We start from the raw sequence: 23,365 nt of genomic DNA on the forward strand, positions 1-23,365 counted from the left end.
TGCTCCTGCTTTCCAACTCTCCTGGAGAGAGCTCTGAATGGCACGCGTGCGCGAAGGGCGCTCCAGACGTGATTAGAAAGTACAATTGGGGTGTTTCGGGGTGGAGGACTAGGCTTTCTAATTCCCTGCCTGCCTGACAATGCCTCTGATGTGTGTGCCTGTGTTTACAAATGAGAATTCCTCAGAAAAAGAGAGAGGAGAAAGCAATCTCCACCGGGTTCCCCAATCCGTGGACTCCCCCTCTCCGAAATCCCTCTCCTTTCTCGGCCCAGCCCTAAAGCCGAGCCTAACATTTTCCATTCCTCCCTGGATTTATGCTCCTCTTAATTGCGCCTGATCTCAACGATTCCGGGCGGATGGGACGAAGTTGCTTTATTACAGGTTTTATTGTACTCAATGCTCTCATTTGTAACTTGCCTAAAGTGCTTCTGAATCTGAGCATAATTAAATTGAGAAGTGTGCAGAAATGACGGCGGCAGTTTGCTTTGGATCTCTTTTTTTGTTGTGTGTGCGTGCTTTTTTTTAACTACAGGGGGAAATATGATCCCTTCAAACAGGCGGCCCCTCCACTCATAAAGTAAATGTAGTGGGGCGTAACGCTTTTATTTGTCTGATTTCTCCCCCTCGAAGGGAGTCCACCGACTGTTCGGGGTTTTAAAATCCCGCCGAGATCTTTATGCCGAAATAATTCTCGCCTTGGCTCGAAGCGGCTCTTCCGGACCGAGAAGGAGCCGCGTTTCTATGGAAAGGTTAACAAGGCGGGCATTTAAAATAATCCTTTTCCACGACCCAGATCCCTTCTCCCCCGCTCTGCACCTTTGTCCCTTTAGAAGCACCCAATAAAGGAGACTAGGGTCAACATCGCCATTTTTGCCACCGTTTTAATAACAATACATCGCTTTAACGGATTCCGAGATTAGGATCCGACTAAATTTAAGGAGAAACTGGACGATAGGCAATCGTTTAAGCATTGCATGCACACACACAAAAAGATCCAGATATAAGGAAGCATTCTCCTGTTTGCAATTGAAATCGGTTTGGCGGTTATAATACAATTCGAACAAAAACGAAATTCCAATAAAGAAAGGGAAACACTTCTTGTCTTCCCTCTTTCTCAAGACAACCGAAGCCCCGTTTGATGTCAGATTATATTTCACATCCTGATCTCTAAAGACACGTGCGAGGAAGCCAAATATCTGCTATTCCAGATTATCTAAACTCACTTGAACGGGACTCGTTCTTATTTGCTTTCCCTCCATTAACATCTAACACAGACCTGTCTCCTGAGATGTAAATCCCATTGAGTTTCGTGGGTTTTACTCCCAAGAAAGGAGGATAGGGCTGCCTTCCAACCACAACTCGAAACGATTCCCATGCTTTGCTTTCTCCTTCCCGTTCAAAACAAGGAGCATCTCCCCCTCCCCGCATCTCTCCCCCAATTGCTTAGCCCCTCAATTCCACCTTTACCCCTCAATTTCAGAATCGCTGCATTTGTGACAAAACAGCCAACCCGCACTAGACATTTTCCGGTGTGTAAAGGCTTCCCGATTCTTCACCAAAAACTTTTTTTAAGTCCCCCCAAGAAATGAACCCATTACTGTTGAAACAGGGGACGAAATCGCTAAACCGTCACTGGATATATGAGGGGGTGATATCTGATCCAGTAATCCCGGGGGTGGCATTTTAGCAACACAAGGACAAGGGGAGGGGAGGGATAGAAAAGCCCCTCTACACCCCACAGGCCTTCTTCTCCGGCTGACCCACAAAAGGTCTCTTTCTCTGCCACCAAACCACCGGCCTGTCACTAAATTGTTTTCTCTGCCGAAGCCGGGAAGGGAGGGACCTTTTGGGAAAGCCTTCTTTCTCCCTGCAAGTCCAGCCTTGCAGAGCATGCCGTTTACAGATCAGGCAAACCCTCTCCGCCAAGCCAAGGACGCTCAAAAAGATCTCCAACTACAAAAGCCCCGTCCTTGGCTCTCTCTTTTCAACCGCTCGCCTGTTTTTTTCCACCTGCCTGAGGGAACAATCCTCGCCATTTGCGTTATTTTTCCTTAGCTTTCCTGCTCTTCCTTCCCCCCCCCCATCCGGTTCCATTCAATGCTTCCATTCTCGACAACGCTTGGTGGAGAATTTCTTTGTTTTGGGGACAGAGGAAGAACTGAGAATTTCTTTCTTTCTTTCTTTCTTTCTTTCTTTCTTTCTTTCTTTCTTCCTAGACATACAACAATGCAGTTTGGCCTCACATATCAACCACACGGAATCCGGGAAGGGGGTATTTTTAGTTTCTTTCCTCTTTCTTTGGCAGAGATGCACTAGGACCTTGTAAAACCACAACTCCCAATATGACATAGCATCGACCCATGGTAGCTTCAACTACAATAATTCTGCAGAGTATCACCCTAAGTCTTGAAATATGCAGATAGAAACCTGTGGTGACGTTGTTCGCTAAATTGAGGGAAATCTACCTCAATTTAAAAAAAAAACATAGATTACTTCTATAGTGTTGAATGTGCCCATGGAGAAGAGAGGTGGGAAGGGAGGTTTGGAAATCCTCATTTAATTCTATATTATTATTATTATTATTATTATTATTATTATTATTATTATTATTATTATTATTTCTGCAGAGTAGATACACCCAAGGAAGGGAAAGAGCTGGGAGAAAAGGGTTGGAAATTCTCAGTTCTATAGTATAGTATTAATTCGACAAAGAGAGAGAGGTGGGAAGAAAGGACTGGAAATTCTCACTTAATTCTATATTATGTTAATAACAATATAAATTCTAAAGTGTAGATGTGCCCAAGGAAGAGAGAAAAGTGGGAAGGGAGAGTTGGAAATCCTTACTCAATTCTATGGTATATTATTATTATTATTATTATTATTATTATTATTATTATTATTATTATTTCTACAGGGAGTGGTGGAATGAGAGGATTATAAATTCTCACTGAATTCCCCAGTATATGATTAAATCTTCAGTGTGGGTGCACCCATGGAAGAGAGAGAGGAAGGGAGAGAGGATTGGAAATTCCCACTTGATTCTATACTTTATTATTATTATTAATATTAATTCTTCAGTGTGGATGCACCCAAGGTAGAGATAGAGAGAGAGAGGTAGGAAGAGAGGGTTGGATTTCTCACTTAATTCTATCTTATATGATTAATTCTACAGTAGGGATGCACCCAAGGAGGAGAGAGAGGTGAGGGAAGCTTGCAAATTCTCACTTAATGCGACTCAACACGCTACAGTGTAGATGTACCTAAGGCAGAGAGGTGGGAAGAGGTTGGATTTCTCACTTAAGTCTATACTATATTATTATTATTATTATTATTATTATTATTATTATTATTATTATTATCATCATCTACAGTGTAGATGCACCCAAGGTGGAGCGAGAGGTGGGAAGAGAAGGTTGGAAGTTCTCACTTAATTCTATACTATATAATTGTTGTTATTGTTATTATTTCTACAGTGTAGATGCATCCAAGGCAGAGAGAGAGGTGGGAAGAGAGGGTTGGAAACTCTCACTTAATTCTATACTATATTATTATTAATCATTCTACAGTGTCGAAATAATAATAATATTAATAATAATAATAATAAATCCACTCAAAGCAGAGAGAGGGGTGGGAAGAGAGCATTGGAAATTCTCACTTAAATCTATACTATGTTGTTGTTATTTCTACAGTGTAAATACACTCAAGGCAGAGAGAGTGGTGGGAAGAGATGATTGCAATTTCTCACTTAATTCTATAGCATATGATGATGATGATGATTAGTATATGATATATTATTAGTAGTATTCGTATTATTAATTCTGCAGTATAGATGCACCCAAGGAAGGCAGAGAGGTGGTAAGAGAGGATTGCAAATTCTTACTTAATTCTATAGTATATGATGATGATGATCATTAGTATATGATATATTATTAGTAGTATTGGTATTATTAATTCTGCAGTATAGATGCACCCAAAGATGTGGGAAAAGAAGTGGGAAGAGAGGATTGCAAATTTTCACTTAATTCTATACTATATTATTATTGTTAGTATTATTATTATTTCTACAGTGTAGATGCCCCCAAGGCAGAGAGAGAGGTGGGAGGAGAGGGTTGGAAATCCTCACTCAATTCAAGCCCTGGAAGCCCTGGGGGAGGAGAGTATTAGGGTTGGGGTTAGGGCTTCTCCTTACCGAGACGTCTTCCAGCGAGTGGGGGATGGCGTGGATGGGCAGGTCTCCCAGGCCGGCGCCCAGCCCGTGGGGCCCGTGGAGGAGGTCCTCGTGCCGCCGGTAGTCCCTGCGGGGGTCCAGGCCGGAGAGCTGGTGGGGCAGTCCGCGGTGGGAGTGGAGGAGGCCGGCCTCCTGGTTCTGCCTCTGCCCGGGCCAGCCCGGGTGCTGGGGCTGGGGCTGGGCGTGCAGCGGGTTCAGGCTGTAGGGGTCGCTGACGTGGGCGTAGGGGTCCTGGGACTGCGGGTAGATGGGCTGGTAGGGCGGGGGGAAGTAGGGGGGCTGGAAGTCGGCGTTGGGGGTGTGCGAGAGCGGAGGGGCGCTGCTGTAGGGCGACTGGCCCACCGAGCCCAGCTGCGGCAAGCGCCCCGTCCCGTTGCTGGCCCCGTCGTGGCGGTCCTGGGAAAGGAGACAGGCAATGGGGCGAGGAGAGAAGCGGGAGAAAGACAGGGAGGTCACAATCAGATTTAGATATATAATCCCAACAAAATGACCCACATATAATACATATTTCCCCCAATAAACCCACACTACATTGATGTTATTTTCAAAACAAAAAGCAGCTCTGGAGCCTTGTGAGCTGTCTGAGATCCTGAATGCCATCAGTGCATCTACAGAGACAAGAGTTCTTTTTTCCACCCTGAACCTTCCACAGGACCAGCTAATACCTCCCAACAAAGGATTCCCTCAGGCAGGAATCAGCCAGGCTTTGAAGCTACAAGGCTATTCGATGCTAATCAAGGTAATTAACTGCAACATTCACGCTGGCCTCCAACAGACAAGAGTTCTATTTCCCACCCTGGACCTTCAACAAATATATCATCCTCCCTTGCCTAGTTTTCAACAGATCTCACAACCCCTGAGGATGCCTGCCATAGATGTGGGCGAAACGTCAGGAGAATCTGCTTCTGGAGCATAGCCAGACAGGCCGGAAAACTCACAGCAACACAGTGCATCTATATTAATAATAAGGACCAGTCTCCTTACGGTGTATCTGTATTAATAACAATAGTCGAGTGGACAAAAAGGTCTTAGATGGAGGACGATTTTTCCTTCCTTCCTGGGGAAGCTCATTGTCTCTTTTCGTTTGGTTGAAAAATGGAAAAACTTAAAAAACGTGTGTGTGCCTGGAAACGTTGTGGCATCCTTTGCATCCCAAAAAGGGATTCAAGGCGAAAAGCACATCCCCGCTGGACTTTTTGTTTTGTTTCTTTAAAAAGGGAGACAGCAAAGGCATTTAAAGCCAGAGAGTTCAAGCCTTATAGGTTGCTGTGAGTTTTCCTGGCTGGATGGCCCTGTTCCACAATAATTCTTTCCTGACATTTGGCCTGCATCTATGGCAGGCATCCTCAGAGGCTGAGAGGTTTGTTAGAAACAAGTCAAATGGGGTTTATATATCTGTGAAACGTTCAAGGTGAGAGAAAGAACTCTTGTCTGCCTGAGGCAAGTGTGAATGTTGCAATTGGTCAGCTTGGTTAGCATTGAATAGATTTGCTGTTTCAAATCCTGGCTGATTCCTGCCTGGCAGAATCCTTTGTTGGGAGGTGTTAGCTGGCCCTGATTGTCTCATGTCTGGAAATTCCCCTGTTTTCAGAGTGTTGTTCTCTATTTACTGTCCTGATTTTAGAGTTTTTAAAATACTGGTAGCCAGATTTTGTTTATTTTCATGGTTTCCTCCTTTCTGTTGAAATTGTCCACATGCTTGTGGGTTTCAATGGCTTCTCTATGTCGTCGGACATGATAGTTGTTAGAGTGGTCCAGCATTTCTGGACCACTCTAACAATGCTTCTGGAACATGGCCATACCGCCCGGAAAACTCGCAGCAACGCAGTGATTCCGGCCATGAAAGCCTTCCACAGCACCAAGCCTTAGAGTTGTTCGATTTTTCTGAGTCTCAGTCTCTCTCTCTCTCTCTCTATATATATATATATATATATGAATTAACAAATGCCGATTTCTCAAAAAGAGAATACTGAAAAGTTAGCAAAAATCTTCTTTTGTATTTGCAAGAGGAGGCGGAGAGTTGTGAAAAGGACCAGCCATCAAAATGCGTTGTTGGTTGTTACTGTATGCTAATAATAATAGTAGTAATAATAATAATAATAATAATAATAATAATAATAATAATAATAATAATGCACAGTCTGTGCTGATAAACAGATACAGAGCTCTCCAAACAATGATTATATATGTTGTCGAAGGCTTTCATGACTGGAATCACTGGGTTGCTGTGAGTTTTCCGGGATGTATGGTCATGCTCCAGAAGCATTCTCTCCTGACGTTTCGCCCACATCTATGGCAGGCATCCTCAGAGGTTGTGAGGTCTGTTGGAAACTAGGCAAGTGGGGTTTATATATCTGTGGAAGATCCAGGGTGGGAGAAAGAACTCTTGTCTGCTCGAGGCAAGTGTGAATGCTAAGTTTCCAATATCACTCACAACATCCTCTCCTTGCCATAGATGTGGGCGAAACGTTAAGAGAGAATGCTCCTGAATCATGGATATAAAGCCCGGAAAACCCACAGCCACCCAAAGATTACATAGATATGTATGAACACACAAAACGTATTAATATTTTTTTGGGAAAAGCAATGGAAAAAATAATTGTGCAACAGAAATAGAAGGAAAACGGGTCGGGGGATGTCCTAGGAAGGCAAATGTAAATGACTTTTGCAATTGGTTCAATTTAGGACTTCGCTGGTGATGAGATTATAGCCCACAGTGCAGATGCACACAAGGAAGGGAGAGCGGACTAGAAATTCTCAATTCTATAGTGTAGTATTAATTCGACACTAGATGCACCCAAGGAAGAGAAAGAGGTGGGAAGAAAGGGCTGGAAATTCTCACTTAATTCTATACTATCTGAACAATAATAATAATAATAATAATAATAAACAGTATAGATGCGTTCAAGGAAGAGAGAGAGGTGAGAGGAGAGGGTTGAAAATCCTCACTCAATCCTATACTATATTATTATTTCTACAGGGAGAGGTGGAAAGAGGATTGCAAATTCTCACTGAATTCAACACTATATGATTAATTCTACAGTGTGGATGCACCCATGGAAGAAGAGGTGGGGAGAGAGGGTAGGATTTCTCACTTAATTCTATACTATATTATTATTGTTGTTATTATTAATGAAGAGAGAGCGGTGAGAAAAGAGGGTTGGATTTTCACTTAATTCTATGGTATATGATTCTCGCCCAAGGAAGAGAGAGAGGTGAGAAGAAAAGCTTGCAAATTCTCACTTCATTCGACTCTACACTATATAGTGTAGATGCACCCAAGGAAGGCAGGGAGGTGGGAAGAGAGGATTGGAAAATCTCACTTAATTGTATACTATATTATTATTATTATTATTATTATTATTATTATTATTATTATTATTATTATTATTATTTCTACAGTATTGATGCACCCAAGGAAGAAGGAGAAGTGGGAGGAGAGGGTTAGAAATTCTTACTTAATTCTATACAATAACAATAATAATAATAATAATAATAATAATAATAATAATAATAATAATTCTACAGTGCAGATGCACCCAAGGAAGATAGAGAGGTGGGAGGAGAGGGTTGAAAATTCTCACTTTATCCTAAAGTATATTGTTGATATTATTATTCCTACAGTGTAGATGCACCCAAGGCAGAAAGAGAAGAAAGGGCTGGAAATTCTCAGTTCTGTAGTGTAGTACTAATTCGACACTGTGTAGATGCACCCAGGAAGAGAGAGCGGTGGGAAGAAAGGGCTGGAAATTCTCACTTAATTCTATACTATAATAATAATAATAATAATAATAATAATAATAATTCTACAGTGTAAATGCATCCAAGGAAGAGAGAGAGGTGGGAAGAGAGGATTGGAAATCCTCACTCAATTCTATACTATATTAATTATTATTATTATTAAATAATAATAATAATAATAATAATAATTGTAATAATTCTACAGTATAGATGGACCCAAGGAAGAGAGAGAGGTGGGAAGAGAGGGTTGGAAATCCTCACTCAATTCTATACTATATTAATTATTATTATTATTATTATTATTAAATAATAATAATAATAATTGTAATAATTCTACAGTATAGATGCACCCAAGGAAGAGAGAGAGGTGGGAAGAAAGGGTTGGAAATCCTCACTCAATTCTATACTATATTAATAATAGTAATAATAATAATGATGATGATGATGATGATAAAAAATAATAATGATAATAATTCAACAGTGCAGATGCGCCCAAGGAAGAGAGAGAGGTGGGAGGAGAGGGTTGGAAATCCTCGCTCAATTCTATACTATATTATTATTTATTATTATTATATTTGATATTATTATTGATAATATTAATAATCATCATCATTAAATACTACTACTAATAATAATTCTACAGTGTAGATGCGCCCAAGGAAGAGAAAGAGGTGGGAAGAGAGAAAAAGGTGGGAAGAGGGAGTTGGAAATCCTCACTCAATTCTATACTATATTAGTATTTATTATTATTAATAACTAATTAATATTATTAATGATTATTATTGATAACTAATTAATATTATTAATTATTATTATATATAACGAAACCAAAAAAAGGGGGGAGGAAAAACAATGGAGGGGTGTGGGAGCCCTTTGTGGCTAACTGGGAGCAGCCGGAGGGGCTCCTCCAGGAAGCGGGGTGTCGCTTTGAAAGAGAAGGGGAAGGAAGCGAGGTCTGGGTGGGATGCGGGAGAGGGAGCAAGGCAGGTCTCCCAGCGCGGTTTCGCCCTCCAGCCCCAGCCCCGAGAGAAGAGAAATCTGGATCCACTCACCATCGCCGAGAAACTGTGAACTAACATCTGCGAGGTTTGCGGGGCGACGGAGTCAAGGCAGGAGAAGGGGGGAAAAAGGCAGAGAAAAAAGTATGGCTCTTTAGCGCGCTCTCGTCTTCCCTTCCTTCCTTCCTTCCTTCCTGGCTCTTGTCCTGAGCTGCCGCTTTCCCTCTCTGTCCCTCTCTCGCAGGCACACTCACACAATAGGAAAAGCCTAGACTGCCCCCAACCCCAGTCCCCAGCGCCCAAGCTGAGCCGGGAACCGCAGGCGAAGAGGAGCCATCCGGACTGGACCCCGAAACGCAGCAGCTCGAGGCGAGAGGAGGCAAAGTTGCGCGTGTGAAACAGAGAGAGAGGAGAGAGAGAGAGAGAGACAGAGAGAGAGGGTGCGTGTGGGCGAGAGCGCATGTGTGTGCGGCTGTGTTCGCCCCCTCCCTTTCCTCTGCCCTCCCCTAATTTTACTTCACGTGAGAGAAAGAGAGAGAAAGAAAGGAGCGAGAGAGAAAAAAAATCCGCCGCTTGCTTAGAGTCCCCGACTCCCTAATAGCAGATATTCATGACGATTAATATTACACGAAGGCTTAATAAGGGAAGAATAGCTGGAAATCGAGCGTGAAGCGAGGCGGCGACTCAAGGCAGGAGTCTGTTCTAAATGACGTCCATTGAAGGGAAGGATCAGGGGATGGAATCAGGGAGGGAGGGGGGAGGGAGGAAGGGAGGGAAAGAGAGACAAAAAGGAGGAGGGGGATAGAGAGAGAGAGAGAGGGAGAGAGCCCCGCCGCGGAGGTGTCTGGCGAATCACAGGGAAGGGGCCACATTTTAAAAGGTTGCAAGGCCTGGGGAAGCGAAAGAGAAAGGGGCCAGGGAAGCAGAGAGCGGAGAAGGCCGGAGAAGGAGGAGAAAGGAAGGGAAGGGGGAGGAAAGAGTAGAGAGAGAGTGGTCGGAAGGGGCAGAAGGGAGGAAAAGGCTTTGCTTGAGCCCAGGGCGCACCTGAGGCGGCGGGGCGAAGGCGGAGAGGTCTCCCTCCCGGGCTGCCGCCTCCTCCTCCTCCTCGTCGGGGCCCACGCTCCTCCCCGGCTCCTCGGGGCCCGTCTCCTCCGTGGCGGCCTCCATGGCGCGAGGGCCCCGTCTCTCTCCCCGGTTTCGGGTGGGGAAGGGGGGAGGTGGGGAGGGAAAGAAAGGCAGGCAGGAAGGAAGGAAGGAAGGGAAAGGAAGGGGTGGCGACTGCTGCTCTCTCTGCCGGCCCGGACAAGCTCAGGCTCCCAGCTCCTCAACCCGTCCGACTGGCTCGGCAACTCTCCTGCCGCCCTGCTCCCCTTTTCCTCCCCGCCGCCTTCGCAGAACCAGCGCAGGGCCTCGGCGTGTCTCTGCAGAGCTCGCCACACGCAGCCTCTCCCCCACCCGCCCCGTCTACACAGCCCGCTTAACGCAGTTCCGACCTCGAACGCAAAAGAAAGCCCTTCGCGCGCGTATAACACTGCTCTGCGGTTTGTGGCCTCACCATCCAGGCCTCCAGCTCGTTCCTAACCATCTGCACAACTAAACTCCTTTCTCCAATCAGGGCTTGAAACGATTTGTGTCTCTCTGTGTGTCAGGAGCGACTTAAGAAACTGCAAGTCGCTTTTAGTGTGGGAGAATTGGCCGCTCCAACCTCCGACCTTTCACTCAACAGTCCTGCCTGCACAAAGGTTTAACCCATTACCTCACCCTGTCAGGAGCGACTTGAGAAACTGCAAGTAGCTTCTGGTGTGAGAGCATTGGCCGTCTGCAAGGACGTTACCCAGGGGACGCCGGGATGTTTGATGTTTTACCATCCTTGTGGGAGGCTTCTCTCATGTCCCATCTGAGACCAGATCCTGGGTCACTCTCCGTGGACCTCTCTGAGCTGGGCGTCCATTCCTGACTGTATTTCCTCCACCTGGCAGAAATGGGGTTGGACTAGATGGCCTCTGGAAATCTCTTCCAGCTCTAGGATTCTCTAACCGGTGTCAATATACAGACCAGGCAGTCCTTTTCCTTACAACAGTTTCTTTTTTACGTGTAAGGAGCGACTTGAAAAACATCAAGTCAGTTCTGGTGTGAGAGAATTGGCCGTCTGCAAGAACGTTGCCCAGGGGACTCCCGGATTAGGTGTAGATGTACCCCCCCCCCCTCAATAGCGCCACCTAGCCAACCTGAGGCTTTTCCTGTCCTCCAGCCTTGGTCCTCTCTTTCCTTCTGACTGAATCTACATTGACCTACATCCCAGAATCTGGTCCCAAATTTTTCTGATTTGAACGGGATTATATGAGTCTACAGAGCCTCCGGTGGCGCAGTGGATGACCCCTCATGGGAGGTTTGAATCCGAGGAGCGGGGTGAGTTCCGGCTGTTAGCCTGAGCTCCTGCCAACCTAGCAGTTCGAAAAACATGCAAATGAGTAGATCAATAGGTACCTCTCCAGCGGGAAGGTAACGGCGTTCCATGTAGTCACGTAGGCATCTACTGACAGCTCTTTGGCTTAGAAAGGGGGATGAGCATCAACCCCCCAGAGTCGGCCATGACTAGACTAGACTTTATGTCAGGGGAAAACCTTTACCTATATGAGTCTTCACTGCCAGATAATCTGGGATCAATTCTGGAATATAAGGCAGAAGGGCCCTTAGAGCCAACTCCTGACTGTATTTCCTCCACCCAGCAGAAATAGGGTCGGACTGAATGGCCTTTGGAAGTTTCTTCCAGTTCTAGGATTCTCTCTAACGGTGTCAATATACAGACCAGGAAGGCAGCTTCAAGTAGAGTCATAGAATCCTAGAGTTGGGAGAGACCTTGTGCACCATCCGGTCCATCCTTCTGCCAAGAAGCAAGAAAATCGAATTCAAAGCACCCGGATAGATGGTCATCCAGTCTCTGTTTAAACGCCTCCAAAGATGGAGCCTCTACCACACTCAGGGACAGAGACTTCCACTGCTGAACAGCTCTCATAGTTAGGAACTGATCCTTTATGAGGAAGTTCTTCCTATTGTTCAGGTGGGATCTCCTTTCCTGTAGTTTGAAGCCCTTGTTCTGCCTCCTAGTCTGCAGGGCAGCAGAAAACAAGCCTGCTCCCTCCTCCCTATGGCTTCCTCTCACATATTTATACATGGCCCTCATCATGTCTCTTCTCAGCCTTCTCTTCTGCAGGCTAAACATGCCCAGCTCTTGAAGCCGCTCCTCGCTCCTCGTAGGGCTTGTTCTCCAGACCCTTGATCGTTTTAGTCGCCCTCCTCTGGACACATTCCAGCTTGTCAACATCTCCCTTAAATTGCGATGCCCAAATTGGACCCAGTATTCCAGGTCTGGTCTGACCAAGGCAGAATATAGGGGTCGGAAGCATGACTTCCCTGGATCTAGACACTGTACTTTTTCTTACAAGAAGGCAACAAACCCTTTTAAGTTCCTAGCACCCCGACAAACCTCTGGCTGTTTGTTTACCCGTCCAGAGATGAAGCAAAACAAATAACGGAGAAGCGACCAAAGCGACGGGCAAGCAAAGTTGAAGAGTGGAGGAGAGCGTTTCTTGTCATTAAGGGGCACTTCCCTCCTGCAAGCCCCCAAATCTCTCCGCTTCTGACATTCTCGCCCTTCCGAAGGAGCCGTAGATCTCAATACTAGCCTTTTTACATCCCGAAAGAAACATCTGCTAAGGAGGCAAACAAAGGACCACGACCCGAAAAGCCGGTTTTAAACGGCCCGCTGTCTGCAATCTACTTGGGGGGGGGGGGGGGGGCTGTAAAGTCATAACAGGGTCGCCAGCACTTGTGACTTCGTGCGGTTGTGAGGATCTCACCACCTCTGAGGATGCCTGCCATAGATGTGGGTGAAACGTCAAGAGAGAATGTTTCTGGAACACGGTCATATAACCCGGAAAACTCACAGCAACCCAGTGATTCCGGGCATGATAGCCCTCCACAACACTAGTGAGTTTGGCTTCTTTCCAGAGCAGCCTTCACTTCACGTTGGGATCCATTACATCCTTCTGGCCCTGATTGTTTCATGCCTGGAAGTCCCCTGTTTCCAAGAAACCTGGACACAGCATATTGAGAACACAAAAATGCTAGACCACTCTAACAACCACCATGTCAGACTACACAAAGAAGCCATTGAAATCCACAAGCATATGAACAATTTCAACAGAAAGAAAGAAATCCCTAGGGGAGTAGCGGCATACAAGTTTGAATAATAAATAAATAAATAAATAAATAAAAATGAACACAATCTGGCTTCCAGTATTAAAATCAGGAAAGTAAATAAAGAACAACACTGAAAACAGAGGAATTCCAGACATGAAACAATCAGGGCCAGCTAACACCTCCCAACAAAGGATTCCCCCAGGCAGGAAACAACTAGGCTTTGAAGCCGCAAGGCTTTTCAATGCTAATCAGGGTGATTAATTGCAACATTCACACTTTCAACAGACAAGAGTTCTTTCTCCTACTCTGAACCTTCCACAGATATATACCTAGTTTCCAACAGACCTCACAACCTCTGAGGATGCCTGCCATAGATGCTGGCGAAACGTCAGAAGAGAATGCTTCTGGAACATAGCCATACAGCTCAGAAAACTCTCAGCAACCCAGCCTTCGACGACACTTGTGAGTTTGGCTTCTTTCCAGAGCAGGATTCTTTTCACGTTGGCATCCTTCTGCCCACCAAGACACCCGGTATCTGAGGTGAATCCTCTGCTATTTGGGTATACGGGAGAGTAAACATTCCGCGGTGCACCCCGAAAGAGCTTAAAGCGCATCTCCGGCGCCGTGCGGCAAAGGCACCCATTCCGTTTCTCCACCAAATCGGAGTTTCCTGCCATCGCGTCATAACTCTTCTCCAAACCAGACTCTGGGTTGGCAAACTACTCCGGAAGCCACCCCTTGGACCTTTTATATTTTTGGTGCCCTGCTGCCACCGTCGGGGCGAGAGAGGACTCGTCCCAAGACCTCTATCGGCGTTGCGTTTCCTCCCTCCCCGGTGTCACCCATCCATGCATCCGTCCATCCATCATTCTCCCCCTCTTCTTTCCTCTCTCTCTCTTCCTAGCGGTGGCACAGAAAGACCTCTCCTTCTCCGCCCTCTCGCCTTTTCTTCGGCCTCGACAGCCCCCCAACTGTGCATCTTCCCCTCCCCTTGAAGATCCCAAAAAAAAAGGGGTGGACAAATTGAGCCCCTTAAGCGCCAAACTTGGGAGAGGGATCAGATACTGGGTCGGGAATCCCCTGGGAAAAGCGCTTACCTCGCATTCCTCATACTTGATATTATCCGTCAGTTTCCAAAGCATTTTCATGGATTGGCGCGGCGAGAGACAAGCGAGAGAGAGAGAGAGAGAGACAGAGAGAGAAAGAGACCGAGAGGAGGCTGCGATGCCCTGCCGCCCTGCCTGCCTTCCTGCCTGCCTTGGCGCTCTCCTCTGGCATGCAGAGCGCGCCCGCTGCTGTGCTTGAGAAGAGGAGGAGGAGGAAGAAGAGGAAGATCTCCCTCTAATGGTCGAAACTTTCCCCCCTCTGCCTTTCCCTGAGCCAGTCTTCTCCCAACGCAGCCGCCTCGCCTCATTAGCATAGCAGGCGCAGCCCAGTTGCGCCGCCAACGCCAAAAGACCGGGAGCCCCGGATTGGATTCGCCGTGCCCCCTCCTCTGAAGAAGAAAAAACAACATAAAGGTGCCCCCTCCCCTCCAGAAGGAGAGGGAAAGGAGGAGGCTCGGCTTGGGTCCCGAATGTTCCCATTTTTAAAGGATCCTCTTTAAATTGTCTCCAATTCTTCTCTTTCTCTCAATCTCTCCACTTCGTCTGCCTCTTGTACCTGTGATCCCCAGTTGTCTCCTTCTGCAAAGGCATGGGAATCAAAGCCAGGCTCTGCAGAAGCAATGTTTGCTCCGATAGAAGAATATTCATCCAGTCTAACCAACGCAGAAGGAAGCCCTCACCATCTACGCTGTCATCTAATACCGTTTCAGAATGGCACTGGGCTGTACACACCGTCCAAGTCGATGCAGTCAATCTGCATTCTGAAGCATCGTAGATCCAGCCTGAGTTCCATGCATGGAAAGGCTTGCGCCTAAGGACCTCATCACACTAGAGCTTGAATTCAATTTAAATCCATGTTAAATTCACTTTAGGGAGAGGGCTTTAAATAGCTCAGGCAGACAGGTCCTTAGCCTCAGCAGACTACAAACCCCAGAATTCTGCAGGAGACAGAAACCGGATTTAAAGTGGATTCATGCTCTAGTGTGATAAGGCGGTAAAACAGCCAGTAGAGGAATTGTAAGGCCTGCGCTCTTCTGATTTAATAACCTTGCCTCACCGAATAATTGACTAGAGAAGAGATTTTTCTCAGTATTTAAAAAATCAGGACAGTAAATAAAGAACAACGCTCTGAAAACAGGGGAATTTCCAGACGTGAAACAATCAGGGCCAGCTAACACCTCCCAACAAAGGAATCAGCCTGCAAGGTTTTTCAATGCTAATCAAGGTAGGTTGATGTGAGTTTTCTGAGCTGTATGGCTATGTTCCAGAAGCTTCCTCCCCTAATGTTTCGCCCACATCTATGGCAGGCATCCTCAGAGGTTGTGAGGTATGTTGGAAACCAGGCAATTGGGGTTGATATATCTATGGATTGTTCAGGGTGGGAGAAAAAACTCTCTTGTCTGTGCGAGGCAGGTGTGAATGTTGAAATTGGCCACCTTAATTAGTATTGAATAGCCTTGCAGCTTCAAGGCCTGGCTACCTACAGCCTTGGAGGATCCTTTGTTGGGAGGTGTTAGCTGGCCCTGATTGTTTCATGTCTGGAATTCCCCTGTTTTCAGAGTGTTGTTCTTTATTGACTTTACTTTAGTTGCCGTCCTGATTTTACCGTTTTTAAAAATCTGGTAGCCAGGTTTTGTTCATTTTCATGCTAAGTTCTCACCTCTGCAGGAGTCTACAGTAATTTACACAAGTCTACATAGGGACCTCTAAACACAGCATTGCCCAAACAGGAATCAGGGAACATGAAAGGCACTGAAGACTTAATCAAACTTAACCAGAGAAGTCAGCCATAGTAGAGCACTTGAGGAACCAACCTGGACACAGCATATTATTTGAGGAGATAGAAATGCTGGACCACGATAACAACCCCCATGTCAGACTACACAGAGAAGCCATTGAAATCCACAAGCATGTGGACAATATCAACAGAAAGGAGGAAACAATGAAAATGAACAAAATCTGGCTACCAGTATTTAAAAAACTCTAAAACCAGGACAGTAAATAAAGAACAACACTCTGAAGACAGGGGAAATCCAGATAGGAAACAATCAGGGGTAGCTAACACCTCCCAACAAAGGATTCTCCTAGGCAGAAATCAGCCAGGTTTTGAAGCTGCAAGGCCATTCAATACTGATCAAAGTGGCCAATTGCAACATTCACGCTTGCCTCAAACAGGCAAGAGTTCTTTCACCCATCCTGGACATTCCACGGATATATAAACCCTAACAGACCTCACAACTTCTGCGGATGCCTGCCATAGAGGCAGGCGAAAGGTCAGGAGAGAATGCTTCTGGAACATAACCATAAAATCCGGAAAAGTCACAGCAACTCAGTGACTGCGGCCACGAAAGCCTTCGAGAACACAACGTCACAAAACTCATTTGCTTCGTGGTGTTGGGAAAGGAAGGGACCCTTGGAGACAATAAAGCGTTGGCTTGTCCTGATCTCTTGTTTGTTTGTTGTTCTGAGGCTCTGTGGCCTAAGGATGCGCCTCAAGAATCCCCTACAGGCTGAGAGCCTAAATTGAGGTGGAAATCAAAGGTAGCCCAAGGGGAAACTATGGGATATTGGTCGGGAGAAATGGGTTGCGATGCTAAGTAACTGGCGCCTGTTTAGTGAATTCTACTCAAAGGCAAGGCCACGTGTCATTTAAATATCAGGGAGTTCAGCATTAATGCCGATAGGGATTGAATGGCAGGAGTCTGTGAAATCCAGACTTAAACCATAAGCTCAAAAGTCGGTTTTTTCAGCAGGTGGGTGCAAGTCCCCGAATATATTAATAAGAAAAAGTGCTCTATGAGCATAGGTTTTCCATCTAGGTATTATAGAACCACAGAGTTGGAAGAGAAGCCAAGTATCCTCCAATCCAACCTCATTCTGTCAGGCAGGAAAATACCATCAAAGCCCTCCCGACAGATGGCCATCCAGCCCCTGCTTAAAACCCTCCAGAGATTGCATAGCACTGAGCAAGGTCGGACTTAGAAAGGCAACACAAATAGACACATGCCCATGGCACGTGTGATAGCTGCAGGGTAGGACACGTGCATGCACGCAGGCGCACTATCTCATGTGTGTATCTATGCCCTACAGTATATAACAAGAGCATGTACCATACATTGTCTAAGACAGCAAGTACAGTATATAACAGATACTGTTTGTGCTGGTGGTGGTGGTGTAGGCCTTCAAGTCTTTATAATCACCCTAAGTGCAACCTATTGGTTTTGGTCAAAAAGGATTTGCCTTTGTCTTCTTCTGAGGCTTAGGGTTTGAAGCTGAGGCTGAGACAGTGGGTTCCCAAGACTGAGAAGGGGTTCAAACTCTAGTCTCCCAGTGTCCTAGTTGGACTACTGAGTGTTAGACTACCACCTCACTCAGATAGAGAGAGAGATTGCCTTATATACAGAGATATAGCATATATGTCTCATATATCTATAACTATAAAATATAACATGACCAGAAAATATACATTACATACAGATATGTTATTAATTTCTTTATTTATACCCTTTCTTTCTGTCTATCCTATGGCTACAGGTATATATATACACACACACATATATTATCTCTTTTGTGTATCTTAGATGGTTATAGTTATTTTCCTTACATACAGTAGATCTATTATATGTTTGCAGATTGTGTATGCAGGGCAAGATATATCATATGTGAACACATCCAGTAGATAAAATGTATGTATACCACACATTTATACACATTTAGAGCTAACATATATTCACAACTTTTGAGTCTAACCGCTCAATATATTCCCAACAAAGGGTTATGGGCCCAGCACGCTTCTGCTGCTAGAGTCCCAACAACAACCATATAAGTATAATGCGTATGTGTATTCTCAACCATGCATCACATATGTCTATCATATAGCTGTAGATGGCACCATACACACACTCACAGATACACACACATATACATGCATAAACACACAGATGTCACACATTATATGCCAAATACAGTACATCTATGCATTTCATATCTCAAGGAAATGTTATCCCCCCCCCCCCCACACACACACACAGAAAACACTTTCTGATTTCTTCCTCAGCAACCTACAATCCAACTACTAACTGTAACAATAACAAACTTTCTACTACCTCTTTCTTCAGTGTAAGGGAGGTTGGGAACTTGTCCAAAACTCCTAAGTAACCTGTGAATTCTCAACAATATGTAGAGGAGCCCATTCATCCTCAGGCAATAGTTGTTTCTATGTGCTTCAAAGTTCGTATTAGACTTATGGCGACCCTATCACTGGGATTTCTTAGGAAGTTTTGTTCTGTGGGAGTCTGTTATTTAAGCTGAGACAGTGCGAATCAATGTCACCCAATGGGTTTCCACAGCCTGATGGGGGATTCGAACCCAGGTCTCTAGAGTCACAATCCCACTCCCAAACTACTACCCAGCACTGGCTATAATACTTGAATTACACGGGGAACCAGTTTCCCCTCCCTTCTCCTCCACAGCAGAGCCCACTTACTTGATGTTCAGGCCAAGAAGCATGGCTGACTTAAATGTGCTGCCTTACAGTGAAGCTTACAGATTTGACTCAAACTAACACACACACACACACCCATCATACACTACTGTAACTTGAGTGCTGCGCAGTTAGGCCCAGAGCACCTGAGGTATTAATAACCTGATCTTTTGTAAGTTGCTGTGAGTTTTCGGGGATGTATGGCCATATTTCACAAGCATTCTTTCTTTTCGCCTGCATCTATGGCAGTCATTCTCAGAGGTTGTCTGATCTGTTGGAAATTAGGCAAGTGAGGTTTATATATCTGTGGAATCTTCAGGGTGGGAAGACGACCTCTCCTCTGTTTGAGGCAGGTGTGAATGTTGCAAATGGCCACCTTGATTAGCATTGAATAGCCTTTCAGCTTCAAGGTCTGGCTGCTTACTACCTGGAGGAATCCTTTGTTGGGAGGTGTTAGCTGGCCCTGATTGATTCCTGTCTGAAATTCCTCTGTTTTCTGAGTGTTGTTCTTGATTTGCTGTCCTGATTTTAGAGGGGTTTTTTTAAAATACTGGTAGCCAGATATTGTTCATTTTCATGGTTTCCTCCTTTCTGTTGAAATTATCCACATGCTTATGGATTTCAATGGCTTCTCTGTGTAGTCTGATAGGGTAGTTGTTAGAGTAGTCCAGCATTTCTGTGTTCTCAAATAATATGCTGTGTCCAGGTTCGTTCATCAAGTCCTCTGTTATGGTTGACTTCTCTGGTTGGAGTAGTCTGCAGTGGCTTTCATGATCCTTGATTGAGGAATTCCAGAAATGAATCAATCAGGGCCAGCTAACACCTCCCATCAGAGGATTCCCCCAGGCAGTAAGCAGCCAGGCCTTGAGGCTGCAAGGCTATTTAATGCTAATCAAGGTGGCCAATTGCAACATTCAGGCCTGCCTCCAACAGACTAGAGTTCTTTCTCTCACAGATATATCAACCCCAATTGCCTGGTTTCCAACAAACCTCACAAACTTTGAGGATGCCTGCCATAGATGCGGGCAAAACGTCAGGAAAGAATGCTTCTGAAACATGGCCCTAAAACCCGGAAAATTCACACCAACCCAGAGACTCCGGCCATGAAAGCCTTCGACAACACTGCGATCTTCTGTGTTTCTTTCCAGTAGGAACGAATCCGCCTGAAATGGATATGTGTTTTTTTTATTCATCTTTGACTTGGATCCTGGCTCGCTTTATAATGGTATCTACTTGTAAACAATTCCCTCGGAGTTCAACAGGTCTCAGCAAATATGGGAGACCTTCCACATAGCTCTATATCCCAGAATATCAAGGCAGAACATCCCACAATCTGCTTTGAGCTGGAATATATGGCAGTGCAGACTCAGATAACCCAGTTCAAAGCAGATATTGTGGGATGTTCTGCCTTGATATTCTGGGATATTGGGCTGTGTGGAAGGGCCCTGGAATTGCTGCTTTCCAAGGTGCTTTTCCAATCGGCTTTCTCTTTCTTACACTTGTTTACAAATTCGGCCCCAATTGCCATCCCAAGTGTCAAACCAAGCTTTCCCATAGAAATCAGTGGGCCTTCTCTCAGCTTTAAAGCTCGAATCCAATAACGCTTAGAAGTTTCCAAACAGATAACACGGCCACAAAAGGCAGAAAGGCCCGACGTTTCAAGTTAACACTTTCTTTGGTGGATTTACGCTCTGAAAACGGGGGGAAACATCGCCAACCTTGTAGAAAGCTCGTTGCTCCCACCTCGCTGAAACTCAGTGTTTCGGGGCGGCGAAGAGAAGAGCAGAAATTGAGAGATTGAAAGAAAGTAAAGGTGACTCCCAGCCAGCGCCGCGCAACGAGCAAGACGTGGAGCAAGAAGGGAAACTGGAAGCATAAGTGGTTGGGTACTGAAAGAAGGAGACTCCAGGGCCCATCCACTCAAGAGGCCACACAGAAAACGGATGCCGAATCAACGAGGTGTTCAGTTCAAACTTGAGTCACCAAAGGTCCTCCAGGACTGGAGCTGGTAGCCGCCTCCATAACTTCCGCCTTCCCTCATTCTTCCCTAAGCCATACTGATATTCTATATATACATGTGATCTAAAAGCACCAGTTCATATCAGATCTTGCAAGTTGAACAGGGTCAAACTCTGCAAACCTAAGACATCCTCAGGAATAGAAGCTTATCCTAGCTGGCTAGCTGGTTATGAAGTTTACTTCTGGTACTCTGCTATATTTATGGTGGAATCACCTCAATTTGGAGCCTAACAGCTCAGATTTCCCAACAGTCAGCCCGGAATAATCCGGGAGGCTCCTTTCAAATAAAACCCCACATTTTCTGCTTTGAACTGGAATATGTGGCAGTGTGGACTCAGATAGCACAGTTCAAAGCAGATATCGTGGGATTTTCTGCCTTGAGAGTCTGGGTTATATGAAATACCAGGCTCTGTAGGCTATGTTTCAGAGGAAGGAACTGGCAAAACGCGTTGCTCATTCCTTACCTAGGAAAATGCTTTGAAATTCCAAAAGTATCCAAAAGTCGACTTGAAGGAATGCAGGCAGTAAGATTACAAGTGCTCACTTTCTCTTTCTTTCTTTCTTTCTTTCTTTCTTTCTTTCTTTCTTTCTTTCTTTCTTTCTTTCTTTCTTTCTTTCTTTCTTTCTTTCTTTCTTTCTTCCTTCCTTCCTTCCTTCCTTCCTTCCTTCCTTCCTTCCTTCCTTCCTCCCTCCCTCCCTCCCTCCCTCCCTCCCTCCCTCCTTCTTTCTTTCTTTCTTTCTTTCTTTCTTTCTTTCTTTCTTTCTTTCTTTCTTTCTTTCTTTCTTTTTTCCAACCTATCTAGGCTAGAGGTACATGCAACACTCAGCAGACACAGGCCTTTTCTACAAAAGTCCTGGCCTTGGCAAAAGAAAGGAAGGCTGCTCAAATGTTGACTGTCCCAACAAAGCAGATTTCTGGAGACTTCAGTATAGTGCTTTCCTTAAAACCTTATCTTGGCCTACAAATTAGCCCCTCAAACTTAATGGACTTTGTTTTATACCTATATGTATTGTTAGCTGCCTTGACTCCATATATCAGAAAAAGGTGGGATTATTAATATTTAATAATAATTATAATAATTATAATAATGCTCCCAATTGGACATGATTGTTATTTATGACTTCTGGCATAATCATATTATTATTATTATTATTATTAAATATTATTATTAATATTGATATTGATATTTTATTTTATTAACATTAATAGTATTATTTCATTATTATTATTATTATTATTTATGAATAATAATATCTGTTGTAGTGATGTCCTCTCTTCAGAAACCCCAGTCCATGTCTCCTTCTTGGTAAAGTGCTAACCATTCTCCTTCAGACTTTCTCTTGCAAAGGAGAACTGCCCTTTCTGTTGACAGAGGACCATTTTCTCAGCAATGCTAATCCACTCTCAAAAACTGTGAGGTTGCAAAAGCATTGGAAGAACTCATTTTGACATGTCAATAAAATGATCATTGGGAAAGATTAATAATAATAATAATAAATATTATACCAAAAGTCATAAATAACAATAATGTCCCATTGGACAGCCCAACACAATAACTATTAGTGTCTTAGAATGTAGGCCTGTTCCTGGGGTTATTTGGGGCACTGATTCAAAGAAGTGCATTGGATAGACTGCAGCAGCTCTAGCTTCTTAGATTTTCCTATGGGCGAGCAGATGGCAACTGGAAGATGCCATGTGTTCTGTATTTCAAAAACTAGCGCTGGTAGGGGACAACTGTTGCCATGTTTAGAATCAGCAGGTCAAATAACAGCGAACATTTGAGGCACCCAAAAGGTGTGTTGGGCAGTCTAGAGTCCTGCTCTCCTTTCCATAGAGAAGAGGATTGTAAGCCAAGTGAGAGGTTGGCTTGCTGCGGCCTTTCCCTTGCCTCCCTGCCAAGTCCCGAGGTGACAAATAGCCCACAGGGCGATTGTTGAAGCGAAAAGGAAGAAAACAACCCACGCAGATCAATCTCCGGGATCCGTTTCTTCCCAAAGAAGGCCCGGAGGGGACAGAAGCAGCGGCAGCGGCAACTCCTCAGTCAGGTGAGCGGCGGAATGTGCTGTGGAAAGGTGGCCCTCGAGATTTTTTTCTCTCTCTTTGACTGGCACCGCATCAATACGTGTGCACGCCTAAAGAACTTTGCCTGGGCTGGGTACATTTCCCTCTTCCCAGGGGGGAAAAAGAAAGAGAAGACAACAAGAGGAGGCCAAGAAGTAAGTATTACCTGCCAGTCGCTCATTTTGGCAAGGAGTGACATGCTGGCTCTCTGCTCGGGTCCCTGCCGGTCCTGGGGTCCGCCCGCTCTCCTGCCTCTCTCCGGAGGCCAAGCCTTTCTGCTTACCTGCCGGCGGCTCACCTGGCCGTAAAGAACAGGGCGCTACCTGCCCCGCGCCTGCGCACTGGCTCAGGAATGCGTGGGGGGCCCGCGCCCTGTCTTTTGGGGATGATAGATGGACGGACGCGGGGCAGGAGCAGCTCAGGAGGAGCTGGCTTCCCTCAACCCACTCTGCAGGAGCCGTGAGGTGTGTGTGAATGTGGAAAGGGGCTTTCCTTTCCCCTCCCTCCGTCCCTCGATTGTCTTCT

The 23,365-nt window shown here is 45.3% G+C and overlaps 1 protein-coding gene across 4 annotated transcripts in view; it reads right to left on the minus strand.

The window, feature by feature from the left end:
- The window catches only part of tfap2a (transcription factor AP-2 alpha), a 47,357-nt gene extending 24,245 nt beyond the window's left edge, over positions 1-23,112 (minus strand). Inside the window, exons 1-3 of one of the 4 annotated variants that reach the window (XM_062977713.1) lie at positions 14,268-14,696; positions 9,022-9,048; positions 4,190-4,624 (exon numbers count right to left, since the gene is read on the minus strand). In XM_062977713.1, the coding sequence (XP_062833783.1) occupies positions 4,190-4,624; positions 9,022-9,048; positions 14,268-14,318 (513 nt within the window). In that variant the 5' untranslated portion in view covers positions 14,319-14,696. Of the gene's footprint in view, positions 1-4,189; positions 4,625-9,021; positions 11,417-14,267; positions 14,697-23,006 lie in introns of those variants that run through there. The other 3 variants (XM_062977716.1, XM_062977714.1, XM_062977715.1) reach the window with 3 other exon arrangements.
- Between the last annotated feature and the right edge of the window lie 253 nt (positions 23,113-23,365).

Source organism: Anolis carolinensis, chromosome 4 (assembly GCF_035594765.1).
Source record: "Anolis carolinensis isolate JA03-04 chromosome 4, rAnoCar3.1.pri, whole genome shotgun sequence".
Taxonomy (NCBI): domain Eukaryota; kingdom Metazoa; phylum Chordata; class Lepidosauria; order Squamata; family Dactyloidae; genus Anolis; species Anolis carolinensis.